Source organism: Ixodes scapularis, unplaced genomic scaffold (assembly GCF_016920785.2).
Source record: "Ixodes scapularis isolate PalLabHiFi unplaced genomic scaffold, ASM1692078v2 PGA_scaffold13__105_contigs__length_92229423, whole genome shotgun sequence".
Lineage (NCBI taxonomy): Eukaryota > Metazoa > Arthropoda > Arachnida > Ixodida > Ixodidae > Ixodes > Ixodes scapularis.
Window position 1 is genome coordinate 12,355,459 of NW_024609839.1, and position 26,573 is coordinate 12,382,031.

At 45.9% G+C, this 26,573-nt stretch overlaps 1 protein-coding gene across 1 annotated transcript in view; it reads left to right on the plus strand.

Annotated features, from left to right (window-relative positions):
* The window catches only part of LOC115318361 (2-oxoglutarate and iron-dependent oxygenase JMJD4), a 42,039-nt gene extending 17,797 nt beyond the window's left edge, over window positions 1-24,242 (plus strand). The window contains exons 5-6 of the mRNA XM_029978065.4: window positions 8,577-8,720; window positions 23,806-24,242. Coding sequence (XP_029833925.2) covers window positions 8,577-8,720; window positions 23,806-24,123 — 462 coding nt within the window. The 3' untranslated portion in view covers window positions 24,124-24,242. The remainder of the gene's footprint in view (window positions 1-8,576; window positions 8,721-23,805) is intronic.
* The last annotated feature ends 2,331 nt before the right edge of the window (window positions 24,243-26,573 follow it).

Genomic DNA, 26,573 nt, shown 5'->3' on the forward strand with positions numbered 1-26,573 from the left:
GGAATCTGCTGATTGGAGGACGTTCTCATGTCGACTAGAGGAATTTTCAGTGCAGGACGGCTGTGTATTGTGGGGTTGCCGAATAGTAGTACCAACATCACTAAAGCCAGCGGTGTTGAGCGTGCTACACGAGACACATCCGAGTATTGAGAAAATGAAAATGGTCGCTCGGAGCCATGTCTGGTGGCCAGGCATAGACGAGGCTATTGAAAACAAAGTAAATGGTTGTACCATATGCCAAGTTCACCGGCGGGCACCGAGGTCGATACAACAAACACCATGGCCATTCCCGGAAAATGCATGGTCACGTCTACATGTTGACTTTGGAGGGCCGTTTCAGGGCATCTATTTCTTGGTGCTATACTTAGTTTCACCTTCAGTCCGAGCGCAGTGGATGCTACGCGCCGTCCCAGCCAATCCAGCGCCGGGGGAGTATCGCGTGATCTCGAGCTCCGCGTGTCGCTCCGCCCAACCACAAGGTCACGTGATAATCTCCCGGCGCTGGATTGGCTGGGATGGCTCGTAGCGTCCGCTGCGCTCGGACTGAAGGCAGGGGTGGAACGGCTGCGCCATTTGCGCCATTTTGCGCCAGACGCATTTGTCTGCGCCATGTTGCGCCATGTTGCGGAAACTGCGCCACAGCCAATACCTCGCGCCATTATGCACCAAATCGTAAAACGTGCGCCAAAAAAAAAAAATTGTATTTTGTCTTGGTTTCGGTTTCTTTCGACTCCATTGGCAACAATGAGCGCGTTTAGCTTGGTCAGCCTTGCAATCCTTTGTTTTCTTTATTCTCCCTGCGCAGCCCGAGTCAGAAACGCGCAAAAGAACTCGGGGGTCGAATTCCAAGCGCTACACCACCTGCGACTGGATTGTTATTCTCCAACCATAAGCGGTTAAGCAAGTCGACCGAGGTGAGGTTAAACGTCAGATTGCCTGAGGCTCTGCGGCCCGGGTTCCGGACGTCAGCCAGTTGAAAACAAATGAGCAAAAGATTCCATTTTGTACTTCATCATTAGTAGTTGGAACCGCATTCACGCAAGATAAATCGTGATTTGATAGAAATAGGATAAACTCGAAATTTGTTACCACGTTCTTCCGCAGAGCTACACGTCCACTGCTTACGGACGTCACATGGTGTGCACATGGAATTGCTATGTCGAGCACGTGTGGGTTGTGCGATAAGCTGTGCTGGTTTGCATTATGAGCTGCTGAAATCCACTCAGAAAATATCAAAGACGCTATCTCCAGAAACATATGGTACTTGCTTTCTGGTTCTCATGAAGTTTCAAGTTTTCGCATCTGTTACACTGTTATCCCATCTACCGAGGCCCCTGACCACTCATGTTCATCTGTGCTACTAAACACAATAGAAATTGCTCCCGTGCTCGTCTAAGACACAAGCTAAAGTGCAATAAAAACAGATCTGGGCTGCTCCTAGCCTGCTACAGAATGTAGTTTCAGCTGCTTTCAACCTGCTCCAAAACAGCTGTTTCAGCTGCTCCCGTGGCTGCTCCCAAGCACATTTCATGAGTTCCACCCCTGTGAAGGTGAAACTAAGTATAGTTGATGCGTTCTCCAAGTGGGTGGAAGTGCACCGGGTGCCCTCACCATCGGCTAAAGCCACAGTGGAGTGCTTGAGATCAATCTTTGCCACACACGGCCTACCTGATGTGGTCGTTAGTAATAACGGCCTGGCGTTCGTCAGTGCGGAATTCAAAGACTTCCTGGCAAGAAATGGAGTTCGTGCTATCACTATTCCACCGTATCACCCTGCCTCAAACGGCGCTGCAGAGAGGGTGGTACAAACGATAAAAGAAAAGCTAAAGAAAGCTAAACCAGGATGTTTCGAAGTCAAGATTTTAGAATTCTTTTTAATTACAGAACGACGCCGCATCACCTGACTGGACGAACACCAGCAGAGTTGTTGATGGGGCGGCGCCTAAAGATTCCCCTGGACCTGCTGCACCCAGATCTCCGAGTCAGAGTAGGGTTCAAGCAGCTACAGCAGAAGGAGCGAGCAAACAAATCTGCAAGAAGAGACGGATTACCACAGCCTGGTGATCGTGTCTGGGCTCGAAATTTCAGACCAGGAGATCGTTGGGTCCCTGCAATAGCTGAGCATCCCACCAGTGCATCGTCGGCACGAGTGATGCTGGAAGAGGGTGGCACCTGGAATCGCCCCGGGGATCACCTGAGGCAACGAGCACCAGTCCCACCACAAGACACCTTGGATGTGCAGCAGCCATTGGAGAGTGCACAAGACAACATGGATGTGCAGCCACCATTGGAGAGTGTAGTGAACATGCCTCTTGGACAACAAACTTTCATGCGGCCCGAAGGCAGCGTAGCTAGGCAGACACCATTAGGCAGTGTGGTAAACCTACCTAGTGAGCGTGTGCGTGACATGGGTGGTTCTTGTGTGTCTAGAGCTAATATACAGGCTCCGAGTGCGGTGCGGGAACGCTCAGGACAGGATGTGCAGGCGGAACCTGTGAGAAATGACACTTTGAGACGTTCAACTAGACAGCGCAGACCTCCGATACGGTACTCTCCTTGATTGACACTGTGAGTTGAGGGGGAGGAGTGTGACAGTTGTAACAAGGGAGCTGCAGGTGACTACGGCGGTAGCCGCACGTGAAGGGACTAGCTGGTGCAGAGCCAGAACAAGAGAAGGACGACGGGGCTACGAGGGGCTTGGCAAGTGCTGCTGTTCCGGCGAGCTATAAACCATATTTTGTTATCCTAACAGGAACACTTGTTTCTGGGTAGTTAGCTCATTCGTCAGGGTCGAGAGGACAGGTGCAGAGATATGATGGGGCAGAACGGTTGTCCGGTTGGCGAATCTCAACTGGGCTAAAGGCCGATCACGACTGCAGCATGGATGTTTGGGAGTCGGTGTTCACTCGAACGGGCACAGGCACTGTCTATTTAATTTATGTATAGTGGCATCTTTGAAAGGGCTCGTTTTCCCCAAGTCCCTAGGTAGGGAATTCGAAGCCGCAGTTGGAAACCAGCAAGGGGCTTGCTGGTTTCCAACTGCGGCTTCGAATTCCCTGCCTAGGGACTTGGGGAAAACGAGCCCTTTCAAAGATGCCACTATACATAAATTAAATAGACAGTGCCTGTGCCCGTTCGAGTGAACACTATACATAAATTAAATAGACAGTGCCTCTGTTCCGTTCGATACACACATATTCGCTCCTCCAAAGCCACGCGAAAGCTCTGCCGTCAATCCACAGAAGCCGCGTTTAACTCGAAAAGTAAAGACGGCACCAAGGGGAGACAAGGAGTAGTGGGCGCCTTTCCTAAAATATGTCCCGCCACCCTAAGTTGAAACGGCATTGTATACAAATAAGTGCCTACGGCGTCGGCTTGAGGACCCCGTGTAAGCAGCCTCCAGCCTTTAGAGTGCTCGTACCGTTTATCTTTCTTTTATTAGCTTCCCGCCACGAGAAGTCGTACCGCAGGCAGTATGAAGCCCATTAGAGGAAACATCTCCCCCTTCTGGCGCTCGTCGGCTTCTTTCTGTATTCCGCGCTGCGGCACTGATCCTCAGTGAGGGATGGAGGCGAGGACGAAAGCGGGCTTATGTTTAAGCCAAGGTCGTGGGGAAGTCCGGAGCGTCTTCAGGAGAAGCTCAGACCCAGACTACACTGTACCCAGAGCATTCGCTTCCTCTCTCAGTTGAGAAGAAAAGCAATTGGTCACCTGGTTGTACAAGCTGCATCCTGCGTCGATTGCTTACGTTTTTTCTTCGAGCTGACAAGAACCCCGGGAGGGGGGGGGGTGTTGCCTGGCGAGACGTTTGGGGGGGGTGGGTGCGATCGCCCCCACCGCCCCCCCCTTGGATCCGCCACTGGCCCTGCCCTAAGATATGTTTTCAGAAAAAAAATTTTTGATGACGTGAGCGCGGTTTTAACTTTTAGAAGCAGTGTGAAACTAGGCATCACTCAATAATTGATGAAAAATCAACTTTTTTTATGAAACACCCCAAAATATATTTTTCTTAAATTTGCACTGCTTTTGACTTACAATGTGGTTGGGCTTGTGCCGTTTTGTATAATTGAAATATTTTCTAAAATACACTTGTTTGAAAATTTTAGCATTTTTGTTATCTTGTTAAAATATCTAATTGCTCCCGGGACCTAATAGAACTTTTTACTGGCTGCCCTGTAAGCATATAACCTATAAAGAATGTTTAAAACCGTTCAATTAAACATCCTGCTGAAAAAATAAATAAAAAAACCCTAAGTTGCAAAAAAGTGCATTTTGACGCATAAACAGCCGTTTATTTCACCCTGAGGGGTTCCAAGTAAAAATACAAAATATAATGGGTTGGGAAGAACAATCGATTGTCTTTTGATCCTGAAAGTTTAATCAAAATGAATTTTGTTTAAAACAAGAAACAGTTTTTGAAGTTGAACTCTCGCACCACAACCCGGCGTCACTTCTTAACGCGTCTTCGCTGCACAGCGTGCCACCTGCAATGATAGCTGACACGATCGGGTCTAAAGTAAGCATGAAGTTTGCTGCCGCCGCCCCTTGTCCATCTTTCTGGCTGCAAGGGAAGAAACGGCGGGTATCGTGTAATAACCGGAGGTGCCGCCAGTGCGTAGCCATGGCAGGCCCGTTGTGCCCTTTGGACTCAAGGGCGGCTCCTCGCACTCTGAAACGTGATGCCTAATCGACGGGCAGCATCAGCTGACGTGGGTTTCTCCTAAAAGGAAATGCAATAATATTGCCGTGAAATCTAGCGATCGAGCATACCGCGATGAAAAGCGGAACTATGGTTTGGTTCGCGTTTACTTGGAGCACGGTGAAGTCTACAGGCACGTGATCAAAGCTCTGAAACGTTCAGAATCGGGAATAATGAGCACCGTACCAAAAAGAAGAGGCCGCCCGGTCAGCGAAGAAGTTCAGGCTTCCAGTGGAGTTCTCTCAGGACAACGTCTTGTACTGCCCACCGGGAACAAACAATGTTCTACATGGTCGCCAAAAGCATCTGTTGTTGCTCAACTTGAAAGAAATGCACGAGGAATGGAAAAAGAGCTGCGATTTCAGGTGTGGCTTTTCAACATCCACGAGTCTGCGGCATTCACGTTGTGTCCTAGCAGGAGGGAGCAGCACTCGCAAAGTTTGCTTGTGCATGGAACACCAAATTCTAAGCTCATGCTTCATGCTACAGTGTTAGAAAAAACCACCGAAGAACTTCTAGCCACTACGGTATGTGATCTACGCAATGAAGAGTGCATGCTTGACAGGTGTGCCAAATGCCCAAGTACCGATTTTGTTGATGTTTTGCTCCGCAGCACTCCACTTCTTGATCTGGAGGAAACTGATTGCGTCCAAGTGCAACAGTGGGTTAACGGGATGCGTTGCCAACTGGAACTTATTGTTTTGACGCCAGACGAGATCCAGGGAAAATGTTTAGATATGCTGAAGGCACTGAAGGCTCACCACTTTGGGAGCAGACAACATGCACAATTCTTGCGGGAGCGCAAAGCAAACATAGGCAAACACGAGGCAATACCTAATACTCATGGACTTTGCTGAAAATTATAGTTTCATCGTGCAAGACGCCCCGCAGTCCTATCACTGGGTAAATACTTGGGCCTCAGTACACCCCGTTGTTATTTACTTTCGCAAACAAGCCACCACCCGAGAGATTTCTGTAAAATCATTCAGTTTTATTTCTGACTGCCTAGAACACGACACGATGGCAGTTTCTATATTTCAGAATAAGGTAACTAAGATATTAAAACAAGACCTTCCGCAAATTAAAAAAAAAGAAGAAAATTCGCTACTTTTCAGATGGTGCCTCCTCTCGGTACAAGAATTAAAAAAAACTTCGCAAACTTCTGTCAACACGAAAATTATTTTTGCATTTCTGCTGAGTGGAATCTTTTTGCAGCAAGCCACGGGAAGAGTGCTTGTGACGGAGTCGGGGGTACAGTGAAGCGTCTGGCAGCAAGGAACAGCCTTCGAAGTCGCTTCGAGAAGCAAATCATGACGCCCCATCAGCTGTTCACCTGGCACAACGGCACGCGTTCGTTAACACCACAGTGCCTCGTCGTTTGCGATTGCCCGTTCATGGGGCTTTTGTGTTGCTGTTTACATCTGTCCCGACGTTGATAAGAGAGACTGATTGCGATGTGTACGAAAGAAACAGCTAGCTTACTAGTGGATGCTCTGACCCGGCAGCGCTAAGCATCTGCTGATATCAACACAGTGGAAGACCACAGGAGGACACAGCCACGCAAAACGGTCGAAATAGGAAAAGCCATAAAGCAGCAAGAGTGGAGAAACATCTCTTCCCACCAAGATGTACCCCCCGACAACTCGAGGTCCTGCTGTCTACCTGCGTGCGCACACCGTGACACCGTCGCACACTTTGCCGGGCTCGACGGTGGCGTGCTGTGCAGAGAAGAGGCGCAAGAAGCGACTCCAGGTTTTGGCGCGAAAGCTCATGTTCAAAATGTTTTGTTTTTCGTCTTTACAACAAAATTATTTTAATTAAACTTTCAAGAAAGAAATGGCAATAAACTCTTCTGTAAAAGTGACCATGTTTCATATTTTTCTTTAGACCACCTCAAGGCAGAATTGACGGCTCTTTAAACGGCAAAACACAATTTTGCACAAATTTAGTTTTGTTTTTGTTTTTTCTGCAAAATATTTAGTTGTATGGCCTGAAACTTTTTTTTTTTTTATGTACTGTATATCTACAGGGCTGTCAATAAGAATTTTTACAGTCGCTTGCAGCAAAGAGATAGTTTGGAACAAAACTAAGAAAATGCTAAAATTCTCATATATTCCTTAATTTTTTAAATTGCTTCAAGGACACCAAAATCTATGATCCTTATTACACAGCAATCCAAATACCATCTGGATTTTGGGCAAAAATATTCCAGTGTTCCATAAAAAAAATCTTACTTCTCATCAATTATTAAATGACTCCTAGTTTCACTTTCTTCTTACAAGGTCAAACCGCCATCACTTCATGAAATTTGTTTTTCATCAAAAATATTTTATAGGAGCACCACAAGCATTACTGTGAAGAGCCATTAATTTTATTTTAGGAATCGGAGGTGGCCGTGGGACCTTTGCCATGGCATGGAGAAGTCCATGTTGCCTGCTGTCGCCCATCGTTTAGGCATTGCGTTTCACACCGCCCTCGGGTACAAAGGGTACAACGGGCCTGTTATGGCTACGCACTGGCGGCACCTCCAATTATTACGCATAACCCCCCCTCACCCCGTGTTTCTTCCCTTGCAGCCGGAAAGATGGACAAAGGGCCAGCAAACTCTGTTCTTTCTTTGGCCCTAATCATGTAAGCTATCGTTGCAGGTGGTGCGCTGTGTGGCGAAGAGGCTGGGCTGTGGTGTGAGAGTTCAACTTCAAAAACATTTTTATCACTTTAAGCAAGAATCATTTTGATTATCCAAACCCACCACATTTTGTATTTTTACTTGGACCACCTCTGGGTGAAATCAACCGCTGTTCATGCATCAAAACACACTTTCTTTTGCAACTTTAGGATATTGTTTTACTGCAAGATGTTTCATTGAACAGTTTTAAACATTTTTTATAGGTTATATACCTACGGGGCAGCCAGTAAAAAGTTAAATGAAGTCCCAGGAGCGATTAGCTATTTTTCTAATAAAATAACAAAAATGTTACAATTGTAAAAAAAAAATGGTGTATTTTATAAAATTATTAAATTGAACGAAACTGCACAAGCCCAAACACATTGTAAGTCAAAAGCTGCACAAATTTAAGAAAAAAAATATTGCGGGGTGTTCCATAAAAAAAAGCCAATTTTTCATCAATTATTGAGTGATCCCTGTTTCACGCTGTTTTTAAAAGTTAAAACAGTGCTCAAGTCATCAAAAAAAGATTTTCGTCAAAAATATTTTAGGGCAGGGCTACGTACATTGCAACAAAAGGCCATAAATCATTTTTTAGAAATGGGAGGTGGTCGAGCGCAACATCTGGAGCATTTGACATGGAATGACCCTTTTGCAGAGTTTTCTAAACAAAGCCTGAATGATGCATTCATGCATTCTGAACATAATATAGGGGGCTAATCTTAACAAGTAAAATAATTAACTAAACTTTGTCGATAAAACATTTTAATTAGGGAAAATAAACATGGTTCTAATTAGAAACCTGCTGAGCATCGTCCAAAAACCACTAAGTAAATTTTAGAAATACAGTTGAACCTCGATTTAACGAAATCACCAGGATTCGCTAATTATTTTGTTAAATCGGGAACTTTGTAAAATCGACGAAGGGAGACTCGCGTATAGGCTGCGCAGGTAATCCGAATTTGTTCGTTAAATCGGGAAATTCGTAAAATCAAGATTCTTAACATTGAGGTTTAACTGTACTTGGAACATGTGGGAAGCACACTTCTGCTACAGGCACAAATGCATGGAGATAGCAGAAGCTGTTAGAAGGAGCCCGAAGAGCCTTCGGTACGACCTCAGAATGAAGGCCGACATTCTTCCGGGAAACTCGGCCTCCGAGGCTAAACCGGCGCTTTAAAAGGCAAGCTCGCTTCAATTTTTGCTCAGGAGGACACCATCTCAATCAATCATAACTGGTTCAACGGATGCAACATTGACGTCGTCTGGAAAAGTCTCCTCAAAGCCCTGGACGACGTTGAGAAGGAGATCTGCGAGCTCCGGGACTCCGAGGGGTGGCACGGACAGTGTCAGGCAAGTTCCCATTCTGTGCCCCAACATTGAATAACTGGGAGAGATCCTGTACCTGCCTGTACTTGGCCTTTTCCGCTATACCGGCATACCTGCCAGGACCCCCCGGGGAGACTCTGGAATTTCGACCTGTTTGTACAGTTGTACGGTTGACAAAGAAAAACTTACCTGAAAATGCAAATTACTCCCCCCCATCTTCCCGCAGTTAAACGAGGAGCTTTTGCCGTCGCAACAGGCGGCTGCGATGATAGCGAGGTTAGCTTTATATCGCTAGCATGAGCAGTGCAATATAAATGCAATGAAGTTGTCTTCGTGTAAATTTGTTGTCAGTATTTCTTTTTTAGAAAACCGCTACCCATTGCTTAGAAATTCTGCCGGATTTGGTTTGTCTAAACTTGACAGGTATGTACCGGGTCTTTCAGCTAACATGCTAAAAGTAGGGTGGTTGAAGAAAAAGTAAACTCTTTTGGAACAATCTACTAGCCATGCCAATACGATATAATACAATACATTTTATGATGTTTTTTTTGTACCATTTAATTCCCACATGAACCAAGGAGGCTTGTGCATGGGACACAGCAGAAAATAAATGACAAGAACACGTTTGGGTGTTCAACAAAAGAAACAAAACAAAGAAAAACACTATTCAAGTAATAGTGTACATACACAGCTATCAAAGCCTGGAAACGAGTGTTACCTGTACCTGCACATACTAAAGAATTGGTAGAACCATATCAGTTTGTTGCGATACTTGCTTTGATCCACTAAGCAATATTTTAGAAAAATTCCCCAACTTTTTTTGTAGTATGTTTTTTTTTTCTTACTTTTTTTTATTATTTATTGTTTCAGGAGACATTTTCAGGGGAGATTCAGAGATTGCAAAAAACACACAAATTAGCTAAATAATTAACTAGAATGTACTAATTATCTTTTTAATCAGCAAAAACAAACTTATGAGTCCCATTAGAAACTTCCTTGGCACCATTGAAATCAACTAATTTTATAAAAATATAAGACACATAGGGGCATTTTAGCGTTTCAATAAAACATTCAATTTGGACGCATTTCTAGGTTTCGTTTTGCGTATCTGTGCACCGGCAGCTCAGCCTCCTTGTGACCAAGGCACACAGCCATAGGCGTAGACTACGGGGGGGCATCGGGGCTCGTGCCCCCCCTGGTGAGGGGGGGGGGGGGGGGGGGGGGGGGGCAGAGGGGCCATGATCCTTACCGAGACACTGTTTACGTGCCATGTAACGAGCTTCTATAGTAGTGGCAGGTAAACAAAATAACGCCCACGTTGCCTTTATTGACAAAATACATGGGAAATGGAATGCCAGCATGCTTTCGTTAGCTTCGATCTCCAGTTGTGGCGAGAAGGTAACGCGCAGCACCCTCCCCCCCCCCCGCCCTTGGGGAGAACTTAGCCTGCCCCCCCCCGGCAAAATGAAAAGTCTACGCCGCTGCACGCAGCTACTGCCACAGCTACTGGGACAAAAGGGCAGGACTGCTGGCACAAACCATAACCTACAAACACATTGAAACTGTTTTTTTTGGAAAGTCATACAATGCTGTGTGTGCCTTATATATTTATAAAATGAGTTGACTTAGGGTTTTTTAATGATGTTCAGAAAGTTTATAATTTTAACCACCTTTCTATTTTCTTGAATTAAGAAGATAATTAGTATATTTTTGTTGATTATTCAACTAATTAGTATGTTTTTTTTTTGCAATCCCTGATGTCCAGTACAGCTGGCATCGTTCCCTTCAGAAATGATATTTTTCTCACCCGGCCTATTTTTAGGGATTTTTTTGAGTCTTAGCTGGAACGTCTGGTATGTGGTGTGTTGGGCCACTGGAAAGATCTGCTTCTAATTGCTCGACATTCGTCATGATCTACCCCGTGGCTCCTAATCACGAGTGTCACTCAGGCTGTCCTACAGACCTGAAAGCCTGACCATGAGTCTGGCTTTTGTTTCAGTTCCGTAGCTTGTTTTCTGCACTCTCCAGCAGATGGCTGCTTACCACAATCGCTCATTCTCCTCCTTTAAACTATTTTATTGTTTATTTTAAATTTTCACAGAGAGAGAAAGGCGACATGACCTCAATGCGGAGGTCTACACAAGCTGACGAAGAAATACAGAAACTTTTATTTGAAAGTGACAAGTGATTTACCATTTCCAATTATAGTCCTAGCACTTCTTGGATGACTCCAAAACTTTATTTAAAATCAGCAATTTGAAAGAAAATGAGGGGAAACATTAATTTCACCTCCAAATGTCGTTTCCTGCCCTCCCCCTTCCTAAATGTTTTCATCAATGCCAGTGAGGAACTACTGAATAAACGCATCAGATGGCCAGTAATTAATATACAGCCTCTGTGAATGTTTTCTTTAGTTTTCTTGTAATTTGATTACGTTAAATAAAGTTTTATGGTATGTTTTAAGGAAAAATAGTATGTAATGTGTTAAGGGTGTGCCGGGAATCTGCACAAATAATATAATAATAATAATAATAATAACTCAGAGGTACGTGTGCCTGGAAGGTCTCGGAAAAAGAAGACACAAAGTCTTTTGACGTGACCATCGAATATCGTATAGCAGTTAGCAGGCGAAACATAAACATTAGCAGAACTAAGTCATAGAAAGCAAAAACGTCAATGAAGCGGCAAAAGAATGCTGTAGCAAAAGAAAGTGTTCTAACGTCGTTTTCACTATTGTTTGAAAACATCTGGAGTGACCTAGCTCTGTAGCACTTCTTACCAACTGTTAGGAAATTCTCCTGCATACTGAGGGTTGGGAGATTTTTTTGGTCACTGGTGGAACGGTGGGCAAATACTTGGGTCCCTATCAAAACGTCGAAAATCAAGAGGCCGAGTTATGAAAGGCCGAACGTCAATACGCCAAAAAATTGAAATGCCGAAAAATTGAAATGTCGAAAAATGAAAATGTTGAATAATCAAAATGCTGAAAAGACATAACGCCGAAAACCATGTGAAAAAGAAATGACGTGCTTTGTGACTATGACCTGTTCCTTTTCCGCCAGATCACTTTCCACTGACGCGAGCCTATTTAACTCGTTCTGCAAAGGCACCATGTGATGTTATATGTTCAAGTCAAACTGCCGAAGGAGGAATTCAGTCATACCGTGAGGTTTGATCAAGATATATATATATTCAAAAAAATTAACAAAAAATAAGAAACGTTCTAGCTATACACAAATATACAGGTCAGAAATTGTCTCACTTTCAGTCCGTCCTTGTCTGGCTGAAGGTCTTGATGCTGTCTTGTTTTCAGCAGCGCTTGGTTGTTGGTGAGTGTTGTTCCTTGTTGATGGTCTGGGATGCTCTGCTCCGGGACACCGCCGAAGTCGTTCCCAGTGATGTTCCTTGGGTGTTCCTTGAGGCTGGTCTGGGATGTTCTGCTCCGGGACACCGCCGAAGTCGTTCCCAGTGATGTTCCTTGGGTGTTCCTTGAGGCTGATCTGGGATGTTCTGCTCCGGGACACCGCCGAAGTCGATAATCTTTCCCACCAGCGGCTACTTCGGATTGCTGCCGAATGCCTCGTTCATGCCGGATGTTGCCGCTTTGGTTGCACACCGCCAAGCTGATGTTTCACCCGACAGTAGCACCCTCGGGACGTTGCCGGGTGTGCTTCCACCTGGTCGGGTTACCGCCAAACAAGAACCCTCCTTCTTTCTTCTTTTCGCCCCCTTCTCCTCCGGCCTGCTTCCTCGACGTTTTCCTCTTCTGCTCCATTTTTTTCTGTTGTAGCACGACATTTACCCCCTCCTCCAGAATTTAGTCATACTAAATTTCTACACCGCGTTGATGCATCCTTCCCCTTTTTTTTTTGTTTACGTCCCTGTGTTGATTTACCAGTTTGCGCATCACTTTCACACCCTGAACGTTTTATATCTGGCCCGCACCCAGTTCGCAATTTCAGGTACACCAGCACATCAGCTGCATTTCACTGCCGCCGCTAAAGCACTTCTATCCGTTACTGTATCACGGTATACTTCCATCATGCGTATAAATATTATCATATCTACAAAAAAAAAATTTCCACCCTACCCCTTTTTGTCGATCAAACTCTGCTCAAGTAGTCCGCCCCGATATTGTCTTTGCCTTTTATATACTTAATCCTAAATGTAAACTCTTGCAGAGATAAACTCCACCGCATTACCCTCGCGTTGTTGAGTTTCGTCTTATTCAAATATTCTAGCGGTTGATGGTCCGTCTCAACTTCGAATTCCTTTCCGTACAGGTAAATAGCATATTTACCAATTGCCCACACGAGTGCGAGGCATTCACGTTCTATAGCCGCAAAGTTCTTTTCGCTTGCGCTAAGTTTTCTACTGCCATATAACACTGGGTGCAGCATGCCCTCGTGCTCTTGCAACAGCACTGCTCCCAAAGCTTCGTCTGATGCATTCGTACGCAGGACAAATTGCTTAGACACATCGGGCGCTAACAAAATGGGTGGTTCTGCCAGCCTTCTTTTAAGCTCTTTGAAGCTTGTGTCATGTTCAGAGCACCATTCTACTGTGTTACTTTGTCCCTTCCTTGTGAGGTTAGTAAATGGGGCTGCTATCTCTGCATAACGGGGTATAAACTCTCTATAATACCCTGTAAGACCTAGAAAGGCTCGCACCTGTTTTTTTGTCTTTGGCGCCGATGCTTGTTGAATCTTTTCTATTATTTCCCTCTTCGGTGCGATTTGGCCCATACCAAGCTTGTGACCTAAAAATGTTATCGCGTCAAACCCAACCTCACATTTGTTTGGCTTAACCGTGAGATGATTCCTCTTGAGACATTAAAAAATTTGCCGTAATGTTTGGCAGTGGTCTTCTCACGAGTCAGTGGCCACCAAAATGTCGTCAATGTAATGATGTACATTGGGCACCCCCTCCAGGACGGACCTCATCAACTTGGTAAACACTGCAGCAGCCGTCTTCAGTCCGAAAGGCATAAACCGGAATTGGTAAAGGCCCGTTCTTGTAGAGAAGGCAGTCTTTTCTTTGGCTGATTCTTCCATCGGTATCTGCCAATACCCCTTTGCTAGATCCAATTTAGAAAAATATTTTTTTTGCCCGACTCTTGCAAACACTACGTCCGACCTTGGTATAGGTTCAGCGTCAGCTACTAAGACCGCGTTCAATCGCCGAAAGTCAACACAAATCCTATTAGAGCCATCAGGCTTTTTTACCATTATTATGGGTGCGTTGTAGGCGGACGTGGATCGTTCGATGATGCCTAATCTTAGCATCTCTTCCACTTCTTCTTCCACCTCATCCTGGATGGCAAAAGGCAACGGATACTGCCTTACAAACACCGGCTCTTCTGTCATCAATCGAAGTTTGCATTGCAATGCATTTGTTCTGCCCGGTACGTCAGAGAATATATCTTCAAACTCCCCGATCGCGTCAGCAAGATCTTTCTTTTGCTTTTGGCTTAATTTAGGATTGATGACCACATCCTGCGCACCCTGTTGCCTTTTTAGACTGGGCGTCGTGATCTCCCCTAAGTCTTCAACCTCATCCTGGACCACCATCACCCCACAACTTTCATTCTTAGTTTCGCGATCTACATATTTTTGTAACGTGTTTATGTGAAACGTTTTTCTTTTGTCGCCAACCAGCAGTTTGTAGTTTAAATCGCCTTTTCGCCTCGCAACTTCGTACGGTCCCTTCCACTGCATGGTTAGTTTGTTGTGGTCACTCGGTAGCAGTATGAGCACTCTGTCGCCTGGCTCGAACCTTCGAGCCTGGCTCTTCCGGTCGTAGAACCTTTTCTGTTTTGTTTGCGCCTCTGCCATGATCTCATGCGCCACTTCACATGTTTTCTTCAGTTTGTCCTTGAGTTCGATCACGTATCCGTATGATGTTTTTAACTCCTGGTTTAAGCTTTTATTGGACCACAGCTCCTTAAGGATGGTCAAAGGACCTCTCACATTTCGCCCGTACAACATCTCAAATGGTGCGAATCTTAGCGACGCTCGTGGTACTCCTCTATAGGCAAAGAGGAGTGCCGGGATATACCTATCCCAGTCCGTGGGTCGTTCTTGGCTCATTCTCTTCATCATTTGCTTGATGGTACCATTAAATCTCTCTACGAGCCCATTACACATTGGGTAATATGGCGTAGTTAACAACTGCCGAAAGGATAATAGCCGTCCTATTTCTTTCATAAGATTGGAAGTGAAGTTCGTCCCTCGATCACTCAGAATCTCCTTAGGTACTCCGTACCGGGAGAACATCTCGACTAGGGCTTCTGCCACCTGCGGGGTATCAATGGTTTTCAATGCCACAGCGTCCGGGTACCTCGTGGCTACATCAACCATTGTCAAGATATATCGGTTTCCCTTGCTGGACTTCGGGGTTATTGGTCCAATGATATCTATCGCTACCCGATGGAAGGGTTCTTCAATTATGGGCATACTCATCATTGGGGCTTTTTTCACGGTGCCTTTTGGTATAGTGCGTTGGCACACATCACAAGACCGTATGTAACGTTTCACGTCGCCTTGCATACCAGGCCAAAAGAATTCTTCCGCTACCCTAGCGACCGTGCTCTTTACCCCCTGATGGCCCGACATTATTCCATCGTGAGCCAATTCCATTACAGTCTTTCTAAATACCGTTGGTACAATGAGTTGGTGTCTCACGTCCCCGTCACTGAATTCGACTCGACGGAACAACAAATCATCCTTCACGACGTATTCCGTTGTTACGTCACATCTCCATTTCCGCACTCCTTTATTCAGACTTCTAAAACACCTCTGCAGACTCTCATCCGACTTTTGCTGCCCCGTTAATTGAAGAGCTGTGACTTCTAGCAGCACTATAACCGGCGCCTTGAGCTGGGGCAATTGTTTCTCTTCACTTTTGCCCGTTCTTTTTGCTCCTGCTGCAAATGACACCTCGTTATGAATCTGCTCTGCATTTAACGCCTCCTTTTCCCCGATTTCTTGCAGTAGTCGTTCGTTCTCAGCATGTGATGTAACGCTGTTCAATGAATTAGACGGCGTTTCGCCAAACACTTCATCTCCCTGGTGACGCATTTTCTTCGTACTTGTGCCCCACCCTGAATCCGGGCAGTCCACTTTTCTAGCCCCTGGGATGTTACCCAGTATGAGGTCATACAGCGGTTCTTCTACGCATTTGGCACGTGCTTCCCCCGTGTAATAAGGTGTATCTATGTTGATTATCGCTTCAGGCATAACCCTCATGGTGCCGTCAAGCAGGATAACCCCAGTGGACGTCCCTGTGAACTCCTCACTTCGTACCAGCCTTTTTCTTACCAGTACTGTGTTGGTTCCACTATCCCTCAGCACTGATATCTTAATATCATGTAACCTCCCTTCGACCACCGGCATCATTATGTCGATATTGTGTACTAAGTCAGCGTCAGTAACATGTTCAAATCTTGTATTTGTTATCGCTCCCTGCTGTTCTTTGTTGTCCCTCTTTAATTCCTTCTGTTTTTTATCCAGGACACACGCTGCTTTGTTCTGTGAGTGATTGGCGCACTGCCCAGCTTTGTGTCCCATTTTGCCGCACTCCCAGCATCGTACTCCTGCCTGATTTTGCCTATATCCATTTCTGCAGTCAGTTGCCTTATGCCCAACCTTACTGCACAGAAAGCATCTAGGCAATGGTCTTCGGGTTCCTCCCGTTTGTCCAGTACCCTTACTGTTCTTGCCGTCTGGTCTCACTGTTGTACAACCCCCATCTTTCATAGCACCCAGATTGCATTTTCCCTGGGCTTCCAGGTACTGGTCAGCTAGCTCTGCCATTTCTTGCGCTGCGTTCACGTTACATTCTTTTAGAAAAATGGCCAGCTTAGGGTGACAGCAACTAATGAACTGTTCGGCAATCACCCTGTCCCTCACTGCCTCAAACGTCTTCTCTGTCTGCGCCATTTCGAGCCACCTATCAAAATAATTACTGAATCTGGTACAGGATTGTCGTCCAGTTTCTGCCTCCTCCGGCTTGCTTCGTCTGAACTTTTCTCTAAAACCGTCTGCAGTTAGTCTGAATCGTTGGAGCAAGGTGATCTTAACCTTCTCATAGTCTAGGGAGTCTAGGGATGTCGTGCTACAACAGAAAAAAATGGAGCAGAAGAGGAAAACGTCGAGGAAGCAGGCCGGAGGAGAAGGGGGCAAAAAGAAGAAAGAAGGAGGGTTCTTGTTCGGCGGTAACCCGACCAGGTGGAAGCACACCCGGCAACGTCCCGAGGGTGCTACTGTCGGGTGAAACATCAGCTTGGCGGTGTGCAACCAAAGCGGCAACATCCGGCATGAACGAGGCATTCGGCAGCAATCCGAAGTAGCCGCTGGTGGGAAAGATTATCGACTTCGGCGGTGTCCCGGAGCAGAACATCCCAGATCAGCCTCAAGGAACACCCAAGGAACATCACTGGGAACGACTTCGGCGGTGTCCCGGAGCAGAACATCCCAGACCAGCCTCAAGGAACACCCAAGGAACATCACTGGGAACGACTTCGGCGGTGTCCCGGAGCAGAGCATCCCAGACCATCAACAAGGAACAACACTCACCAACAACCAAGCGCTGCTGAAAACAAGACAGCATCAAGACCTTCAGCCACACAAGGACGGACTGAAAGTGAGACAATTTCTGACCTGTATATTTGTGTATAGCTAGAACGTTTCTTATTTTTTGTTAATTTTTTTTTAATATATATATATATATATATTGATCAAACCTCACGGTGTGACTGACCTCCTTCGGCGGTTTGACCTGAACCTATAACATCACACACCACTATCAGCAGATTAAACTGATGCTCAAAACGGATTTCCAAGGGCAACAACGCCGTTGAGGCATGGCACCGACGATGGGAGGTTATGGTTGGCGGACACCATGTAAGCGTCTTCCAACTGATCACCACCATGAAAAGGGAGCAAGCTAGATTCAAAGACAACATCGACGGAGCGATCCGAGACCAATCTCGCCGCTCACAAAGCAAGAAGCAAAAGTTACACGAAAATCGTTTGCCAGCTGCTCTGGGCAACCGGGACAATGTCGACGTTCTAAGCGAGGAATTGCACACAACTTACCTGTCTGAAATGCAATAAACAAGGAATCGCTCTGCTATGCAACGAGATGTGCAGAAATATATTTTTCATTTTTCGAAGGCTCGAACCATGCGAAGGGAAGCTATACTCGGGGACAACCTTTGTTGGCTATTTAAGAAAAAAGAGGCGAAAGCGCGTGCACATTGGCCGGCGGAACCTCTCCCTTAACTTTGATCACATTGCCAAGAAACTTTATCTTGCCAAGAAACTTTATCTTCCACTATAACTTGGTGATGCCAGCATTTTGATGTTTCAATGTTTTGACTTTTCGGCTTTTTGAATTTTTGGCTTTTTGTACTTTCGGCTTTTTGAATTTTCGGTGTTTTAAATTTCGGCATTCCGATAATGCAGCATTTTGATTTTCGGCATTTTGAATGCCACCCCAAATACTTCACTAGGGGGAATATTGACCAGCCAACTTGTCTGCAGGAAACACAACTATTAGAGGGATACCAAAGTAAGAAATGGCTTCCTCAACAAAAGCCTGCCGTGCAATAAACACCTCCGTTTGGATGGTTAGTCTCCCAGGTTGTACATCAGAGAAATGCCTATAACTTGGCAAAAGTGCTCCAAACATGGACCTAATTAGCTTTTGCTCCATGGCACTTTTCAGTGCCAAAGTATTTTGCCTAACTATAGCCGTAGTAGGGCAATCCAAGGGAATGCCACAATTTGGTTTTTCTCTGGCCCGCCACAGGAGTGCCAAAGTATGGGACATATTTGAGCCATAACTACCAAAGCAAATCCTATTTCGGGGGCATGCCACAGTTTGGCTTTTCTCTGGTTAGTAATGGAGCGCCAAATATGCGCTAAAATGGCAAAGACCCAGAGGCATGCCGAAGTTTTGCTTTTCTCTGGTATATCCCACAAAAATATTCTTTCACAGGCTCCCCCCCCCCCCCCCCCCCCCCCCAGAAAAAAAAAACGCTTGAAACATTATGATTAGATGTCATCACCCTCGTTAATTTGCCAAATGTCAACAAAAAAAATACTAGAAAAGGAAAAGAAAACGTCACTGCTAGCTGCCAGGTTTTGATTTCAGTTCTGAGTGAAGCAGGCATGGTACTACAAAGCCACGGCCGCTTTTTCTTCTTTTATCGCCAGGCTTTGACAGTGATCAGTAACAATGCAAGACATATGCAGAGCTACGCTTGCTTCTGCAACACGTCACCTAATAATGGCATGTGTTGAGGAGACCTGCGCAGCGTTCGCTTGATAGCAGTTGCGTGAACGTCGAATCAGTCTCACGGCACGTCCATTAGAGAGTGTGTGTAACTCCAACCGGACATTGATGTGTGTGCCTACGCGCGAGCACAACATTTCGGTGCATTCTAAAGGGTGTCACAAAAAGAATTTACAGGTTGTATTTTAGAGCGCAGCTCTTAGGTGCCCGTTCCCTGCTTGAGTGGCGTCGCCGTCGGCGTAACCGCGCGGTGCATTATGGGTAAATTTCCCCACTAAATCTAGCGAGAAAATTTCCCCGCTAAATCTGGCGGAAAAATTTCCCCGCTAAATCTAGGGAAAAAATTTCTCCGCTAAATCTAGCGGAAAAATTTCCCCGCTAAATCTAGCGGAAAATATTTCCCCGCTGAATCTAGCGGAAAAATTTCCTTGCTAAATCTAGGGGAAAAATTTCCCCGCTATATCTAGGGGAAAAATTTCCCCGCTAAATCTAGCGGAAAAATTTTCCCGCTAAATCTAGGGGAAAAATTTCTCCGTTAAATCTAGCGGAAAAATTTCCCCGCTAAATCTAGCGGAAAATATTTCCCCGCTGAATCTAGCGGAAAAATTTCCTTGCTGAATCTAGGGGAAAACTTTCTCCGCTAAATCTAGCGGAAAAATTTCCCCGCTAAATCTAGCGGAAAATATTTCCCCGCTAAATCTAGCGGAAAGATTTCCCCGCTAAATCTAGTGGAAAAATTTTCCCGCTAAATCTAGCGGAAAAAATTTCCCCACTAAATCTAGCGGAAAAATTTCCCCGCTAAATCTAGCGGAAAACATTTCCCCGCTAAATGTACCGGAAAAAATTTCCCCGCTAAATCTAGCGGAAAAATTTCCCCGCTAAATCTAGGGGAAAAATTTCCCCGCTAAATCTTGTGGAATGATTTCCCCGCTAAATGTAGCGGAAAAATTTCCCCGCTAAATCTAGCGGAATAATGGGGTGTCACGTGACCCCCTCCCAAGGTCACGTGACCTCGGGGGGGGGGGGGGGGGGGGGGGGGCACGTGACTCCCCCTCCACGTGGACCCCCCTCCCCGAGGTCACGTGACCCCAACAAGGTCACGTGCCCTCGGGGGGGGTCACGTGTGACCCTTTCCCCTATGTCACGTGACCCTCCCGAGAGACCGTGGCCCTCAGTACCCTTCCCTCCTCCTCCTCAAGAGCTGCGCTCCAATTCGGCGTTACAGGGAGTGGTAAACGGCTTTCACTTTTTTTACCGCAAAAAATAAACTAGGCATCGCTGAACGCTCATTCTCCGCTTAAAGGTGGCGCTAGAGGTCGCAACCAGATGCCAAAGTTTCAGCCCGATCTGACACCTTATTGAAAAGTTATAGGTGATTTTCTGAAAGGTTCAATGGGAAAATGGAGCCCATTTTTGCCTGTTTTCGGTTTCTGGTGCCATAGAGTCCCGGCCGCCAGTTTAATTCCCATTGAACTTTTCAGAAAATCACTTATAACTTTTGAATAAGGTATCGGATCGGGCGTAAGCTTCGGCATCTGATGTGACCTCTAGAGCTACCTTTGGGCGGAGAATGAGCGTTCGGCGATGCCTAGTTTATTTTTGCAGTAAAAAACCACTGTAATTTTTTTTTGTGACACCCTGTACTTCTCAGAAATGACCGTTGTCTTGTCCACCTACAGCAAAACATTCCGCCAACCTTTGGAGTGGAGAAATCACAAACCCCAAATAAAATAAAATAAAAAGTTGCGGGCAAAATTAAACTCTGTTTGTATTTAATTATGTCCCAGCCCTCTCGCACCCTACCAATACATCAGCGGTCCTCTATCCCCAGACATAAAGGAAACAGTGCCAACGGGACCCGCCCTAATTGCCTAACTGGCATTTGTTCGGGAATTCAGGCTGCTCTGATAGAAGACCTAGGGTGGAATGCATTGGCACTCTGACAACGAAATTTACTATTAAAGGTCTTATTAATACCTATCATAAAACCACTGGCATCAATAGCTCTTCGTACCTTTTACCACCAAATTATATTTTATAACGTAATGATCACATCCACGAAGTACGTAAGCTCTGTACCAAAACAGAATTGGGTAACAGTTTTTTTTGCTCAGGCTAGAGAATGGAATGTTCTGCCTAGGGATTTTGTTTGTGCCACAAATGCAAAAAAATATTTGTAATGTTTGTTTGCTCTTTGCGATAATCCCTTATACGGACACTGCAGGTTGATTATTGATGAAAGAATAAACAATGCAAAATGCTGGACTACCAGACTATGACCCCGACAAAGAACAATTCTGCCGACCTGCACCTTTCGCACACGTAATTTTTTTTTTTTAATGGTGCACAGGCTGGTAGTGTTTTGACGGCACTCTTTAGGGCTCGGGCATTGTGCAAGAGCTGCCACACGCAGGCGCCCAGTCCGTGTCTGCTCGTGGCGCCAAGGAAGAGTGCCGATCGCCAGAGGGGAAACTCTGGGCTCGTCAGTTCTGTTCATTAATAGACTTCTGCCAAAATCGAAGCGCCCCATCGCGGCGAAGTACCATGCGGTGCACTGTGGGAACTGGTTCGCCACTCAGTTTCGGTTTCGATTGAGCAACTTCATCTCATGCCATCACGCCGTGACTGAATGTGCTGCTTGCGTTTTCGATTATCTGACTTTTCACGAATGTACAATACACTCATTCTCGAGTGATACGGAATGAAGACCGGGGCACTTTCCTTGGTTCCCGAAATGCCGGATATTATGAGTGCGTATGTAAACGTAGTAAGACGTGGCTCAGTCACCCCACCCCACGAGTGCATCTTTGAGCTCAATTTCAATAATCCCGTCTAGTACCAGTGAACTACAACTGAAATTTGGTCACCTTGAGCCTTATACATATTTTGTTTGCCAAACTTCCGCTTCTTGTTACTTCATTGGGCGAAAAGTAAGCGGCGTCCTCACAGGAGTATCAACTTTCAAGGAAATGCCATAAATTTGACCTCACTACTGCACAAAAGTTACTATGATGTCCTCCTCATGTCATCACATATCTCACACTCAAATTTTATGCTGATAGGAGATTAAGTTTTTGCAAACACTGAGATCGGCTATCAACGACGGAGGTTCTAACACGCGTCCCCTACTTCTCGCCAAATCTTTTTGGACGAGCTTTTACTGTCGCCCAAGATCTGTGTCTGAACGGTGTGTCTGAAATTATCTCGGCATACTCAGTCAGAAAGAATGCAAACACATAACCAATATTAGGGCCATTAGCAACAGTCAAATGCACTTTGAATAATTTTGTTCGTTTGGCGCGCCGCATAGAGGACGTTCACGCCCGTCCGGCGAACGGTGCGACATTCTTCATACAATTGCTCAATTTTTGCTTTCTTAAAATGGTTTGTATGTGCGAATGGTGCCTATATGATTGCATGATAACTTTATGCGCATATGCGGTGTTGAATATTAGTGGAATGCAAGGGAGTGGGGACTTCGCTTCGTGCAGTGTTGTGGGTCAGTACAGATAAGAGATAAGAAGTGTGTTCGATTTGAGCTTTTCAACGGCGCCTCCGAGTTTTACCTTCCATACTCAGGCGTATTAAGAAAAACAGTAATTGCAAAAAGTTATATTTCGTCTATGGACGCACAAAATAAACAAACTTCCTGACCAACAACACTAATGTAAAGGTGCGAGCTCGATGAATGCATACCTATTGGTTGTTACAGCTTGTTGACTCGTACATAAGCAAGATCCCCGAGCTTCGTAGCATCAAGATTCCCAACACTGGCTCGTTCACATACCTCGAAACGCTAGCAGAAAGGTTTGAGTGCAAAAATACAACAATCGTGTGTTAAAACAAGCTATACGTCTCGGGCCTGGGCTAAAACTTCGAGGTCCGGCCATTTAGGTTAGTTTAGAGACCCAAAAAGACACTCTAGGGACCAGAAAACATGAGATACGCTCTGTGGATAATCGCTTGTCAACGTGTTGATCGAAGCCGAAAGCATGCCACTGTCCTCCCTGGCCAACTAGTTCCTAGAGTGCAACGCGCGCAGTGTTGCATGCTGGAGTTTATGGAAGTAGTCTATTCTCACGCTTGCTTGGCAGTTGGGTACCAAAAACGCCAGATGACCACCAAACATTTGAGGCAGGAAGCCTGGCACTTGTTATCCAGAGATGCCAAATGCCATCGCAATTATCGGGAAGCCTAACTTCGGCATTTCTTTGGTGGTTTGGACCCAAAGATGCCAGATGATAGTTGAACTACCCAGGCATTAAGCCTAACTCTCACACTTGTGTGGCGATTTTGGCCCAAAGATGCCAGATGACAGCCAAACATTCAGGAAGTAAAGCCTAACTCTGGCACTTGTTCAGCGAATTAGGGCCAAGATACCCAGACTCTTGCCAAAGGTCAGGTTTGGCTCTACTTTGGCTTCTTGGGGCTTCTCAAGGCCCCTAATTCCCAGACAGAAGCCATTTTGGCCCAGAGCCTTGTGATCCTTGGCCTGGCAGTGCCAGTGATTTGTTGTGTTAGTGCCATCTATTAGTGCCACCAGTGCCATTTATTGACATGACTTCCAGTGTGAAAGCTTGTTGCTCGAGTCTTGGCATTTGTATGACGTGTTCAGTGTTTATCCCAAGTATTTGCTGTGGGTCTACCCGAGCAAAGTTCTCTATACCCTTTAGGGTCCACCCTAGTGCAAAAGTGCCAAGTTATTATCGATGATTGTTGAGATAAAAGCCACTAAAAAAAAACCCAGACTACATAAGAAATATTTACCAGTTGATTGAGAAAGATTTCAACCAGTTGTTTTTTTCCACAGACGATACTGAAGGCACACCATGGCTGGAATATCTTTGAATTTTGCTGGATGCTCGAGACCATCTCTAAGAAGAGACTGCAAATGTTGGGCTCTGCGGACGAAGGCAGCGGCAACAGAGATCCCGTTTGTTCGGAGCCCCACATCATATTTGACCTCGTCCAAGTTCTCCGCTCCTATAATGAAGTCCTTCGCTGTCCTCCAGAGGTTTTGGGAGTAGTCAAACTCAATCGAGATATCATCGCAGAGATTCTGAGTGTCCTCAGTGAAAAGGATGTTAAGGGTGTGTTACCATGGGGGACAGAGTTTGGCATTAGCTAACACTTTCATGTATTGGTAGCGATATTTTGCTGGCATGCGGCGTCAATTTGATCAATGGGATAGATATAGATGTGAATATAATCAATAAATAAAAAAAAAAAACACCTCTTACACCCTGATGCTGGTTAATGTCGTGTATGATACAGGGTCCGATTGAGGAAATGAAATGCTGTTTCTTGTCCCGCACAAGTAAACTGCATCACAGAAAACTCTACTCCATGTGAATGTGACGTTAGCAGCGTGATAGGATGCGAAAGTTTGAGAGTAGTAATAAAGTTACACAAATACCACTGTATTTGTGTAGCTTCATTACATATTGCAGCTCAAGTAACTAACCTAATTTCTAGGAATGGCAACCCTGGAGAGAGAACATATAACAGACACGAAGCTCCAACATTGGAGCTTCGTGTCTGCCTTAATCTGGATGCCGATGAGTTCCAGATTCCGAAATGCTATCTCGTTCCCCCAGATTCACTCTAGTTAATTTTTTTTAAGAAAGCGATATTTTGTTCTGTACTGAAACAGAAACTTTTCTCTCAGCTTTCCTCGCCATCCAAACATGACGTCACTGGCGGGAAGCAACGTGCGAAGCGCGTGGCCGCCAATCGCCTGCCTGGCTCTGGGCGCCGGCATTTTGCTGCTAGTGGGTGGATCGTCTGATAGTCAAGCATTGCTAAGGCGGATCCACGGCCTCAGCAACCAAAAGCAAGATGGCGGCGCCCAGAGGCCGTACTTGCAAACGTCTTGTCTAGGGGGACCACCCGTCCTGCGACTCGCGGGACTGTCCCCGTATTGAGGACTCGTGTCCCGCGTCCCGCAAGGAACATCAAAATCTTCAAAATGTCCCACAGTTCACACAAGAAATTCACTACGTAACTCATGGCGCTGCCGAACAACGGGGCACGGGGAAGTGCGGAGGTCACTGGTAAACGTGTGAATCGCGATGGTACACCATTTTCTATCCAAGCATTGCGGGAAGCGACCGTCGTTCTCGCAGGAGACCTGACGCGCATGCACCCTTGTGCCTCTCTTCCCTTGGTGGCAAAATATTGCAAGAAAATTGCTCGCCAAAAGCTGAAAAATAAATTATTGCAGTTGTTTTCAAATCATGCTGTGCCAATCCAAAAAAATTGCTGTAAAAACATTTTTTAATTTTTATTGAAGACCACACAAGGCAAAAAAGACTGCACCTCTCAACGGTCAAAAACAACATAAGGTTGGGAAATTTTTGTAGGAGCATATGGGGGGGTAAAAATAAGAATCCGCAGGAAATAAGAAGCCGTAAAACATGTACTGCTCCCTCTATCCTTTTGATGCATTCAGTTCTGCTGCAGTGGATTTTATGTTTTCAACTTAGACAGATTTATTTACACATGTACCATTAAAACTTAAAATATATGACTGAAGAGTGAAAATTAGTTGAGCGTAATTGCCGCAATACAATTTGTAGCTGTATAATATACTTTCGGACAAGACAGGATATTAATTGTGTTAGCAGAGCCACATTTCGTGGCGTGTGTCAATAAATTTCTTTGAATAGTCATTTTTATGGTGTCTTTTAACCTGAGACGGGCAGGAGCAAAAGAAAAAAAATGCTTCCTCCTTCTACCCCACTCTCGGATTAAAAAGCAGAATGGTGAACTTCCACCAGCTCAACTGCACACCAATTTTTTTCTTTTTTTCAGTTGTTACAGTTGAACTATAATACCGTTCTTTTCTTATACACACCAAGGCCACCAAGGCCAATTGTTCCACACATTGCAGGGGGTGAAGGGGGGGGGGGGGGGGGGGGGGTTAGAGTATAGTTTGCGGGCTTCTAGCTTCGATTCCTTCAAACCCTGTCTCAGGATGAATATGACACACTGCAGCAATACTTCGCTCTCGGCAAAAGGGTTTATTCACTCACTTATTGCCTGGGGGGTTTCGGGATCGGGGGACGGTCGTCAGCGAGGCCGGGCAAGAGTCCGCTGCCACAGCAGCTTCTCCGAGTCCCAGCGGTGGTCGTCCACACCGCATCATGGGGACGTCGTCCAGGGTCGCTGTCCGGTCCGTTCGTCGAGTCCGCCACTCGACGTAGTGCCCGCACTCCCCGCGCCAGCGTCCCCCGCCGTCCGAGCTCGCCTCCGTGACTTGTTGATCCCCAAGTCGGCAGCAAGAGAGAGCCTTCCTTTGTCTCCGTTCCCCTTTTTATATCCTCGCCCCAGCACCGACCACGTGCCCACCACGACCCGTCCACGTGTACACGCACGCCCCTGCCACAAGCCCCGCACGATCCACGAGCGGGGATTACGCGCCGTACGGGGACCCTGTCCAAGGATCCGGGTGAGCAGGAATGTTCGGCCCTGGCAGGGCGCGGGTAGAGCGGGCGAAGGAGCGGGGGAAATGCGGGAAAGACGGGACTCCAGGGTGGGGCGGCCGGACGGATCCCCCCACCTCCCCTCCCTCAAGGC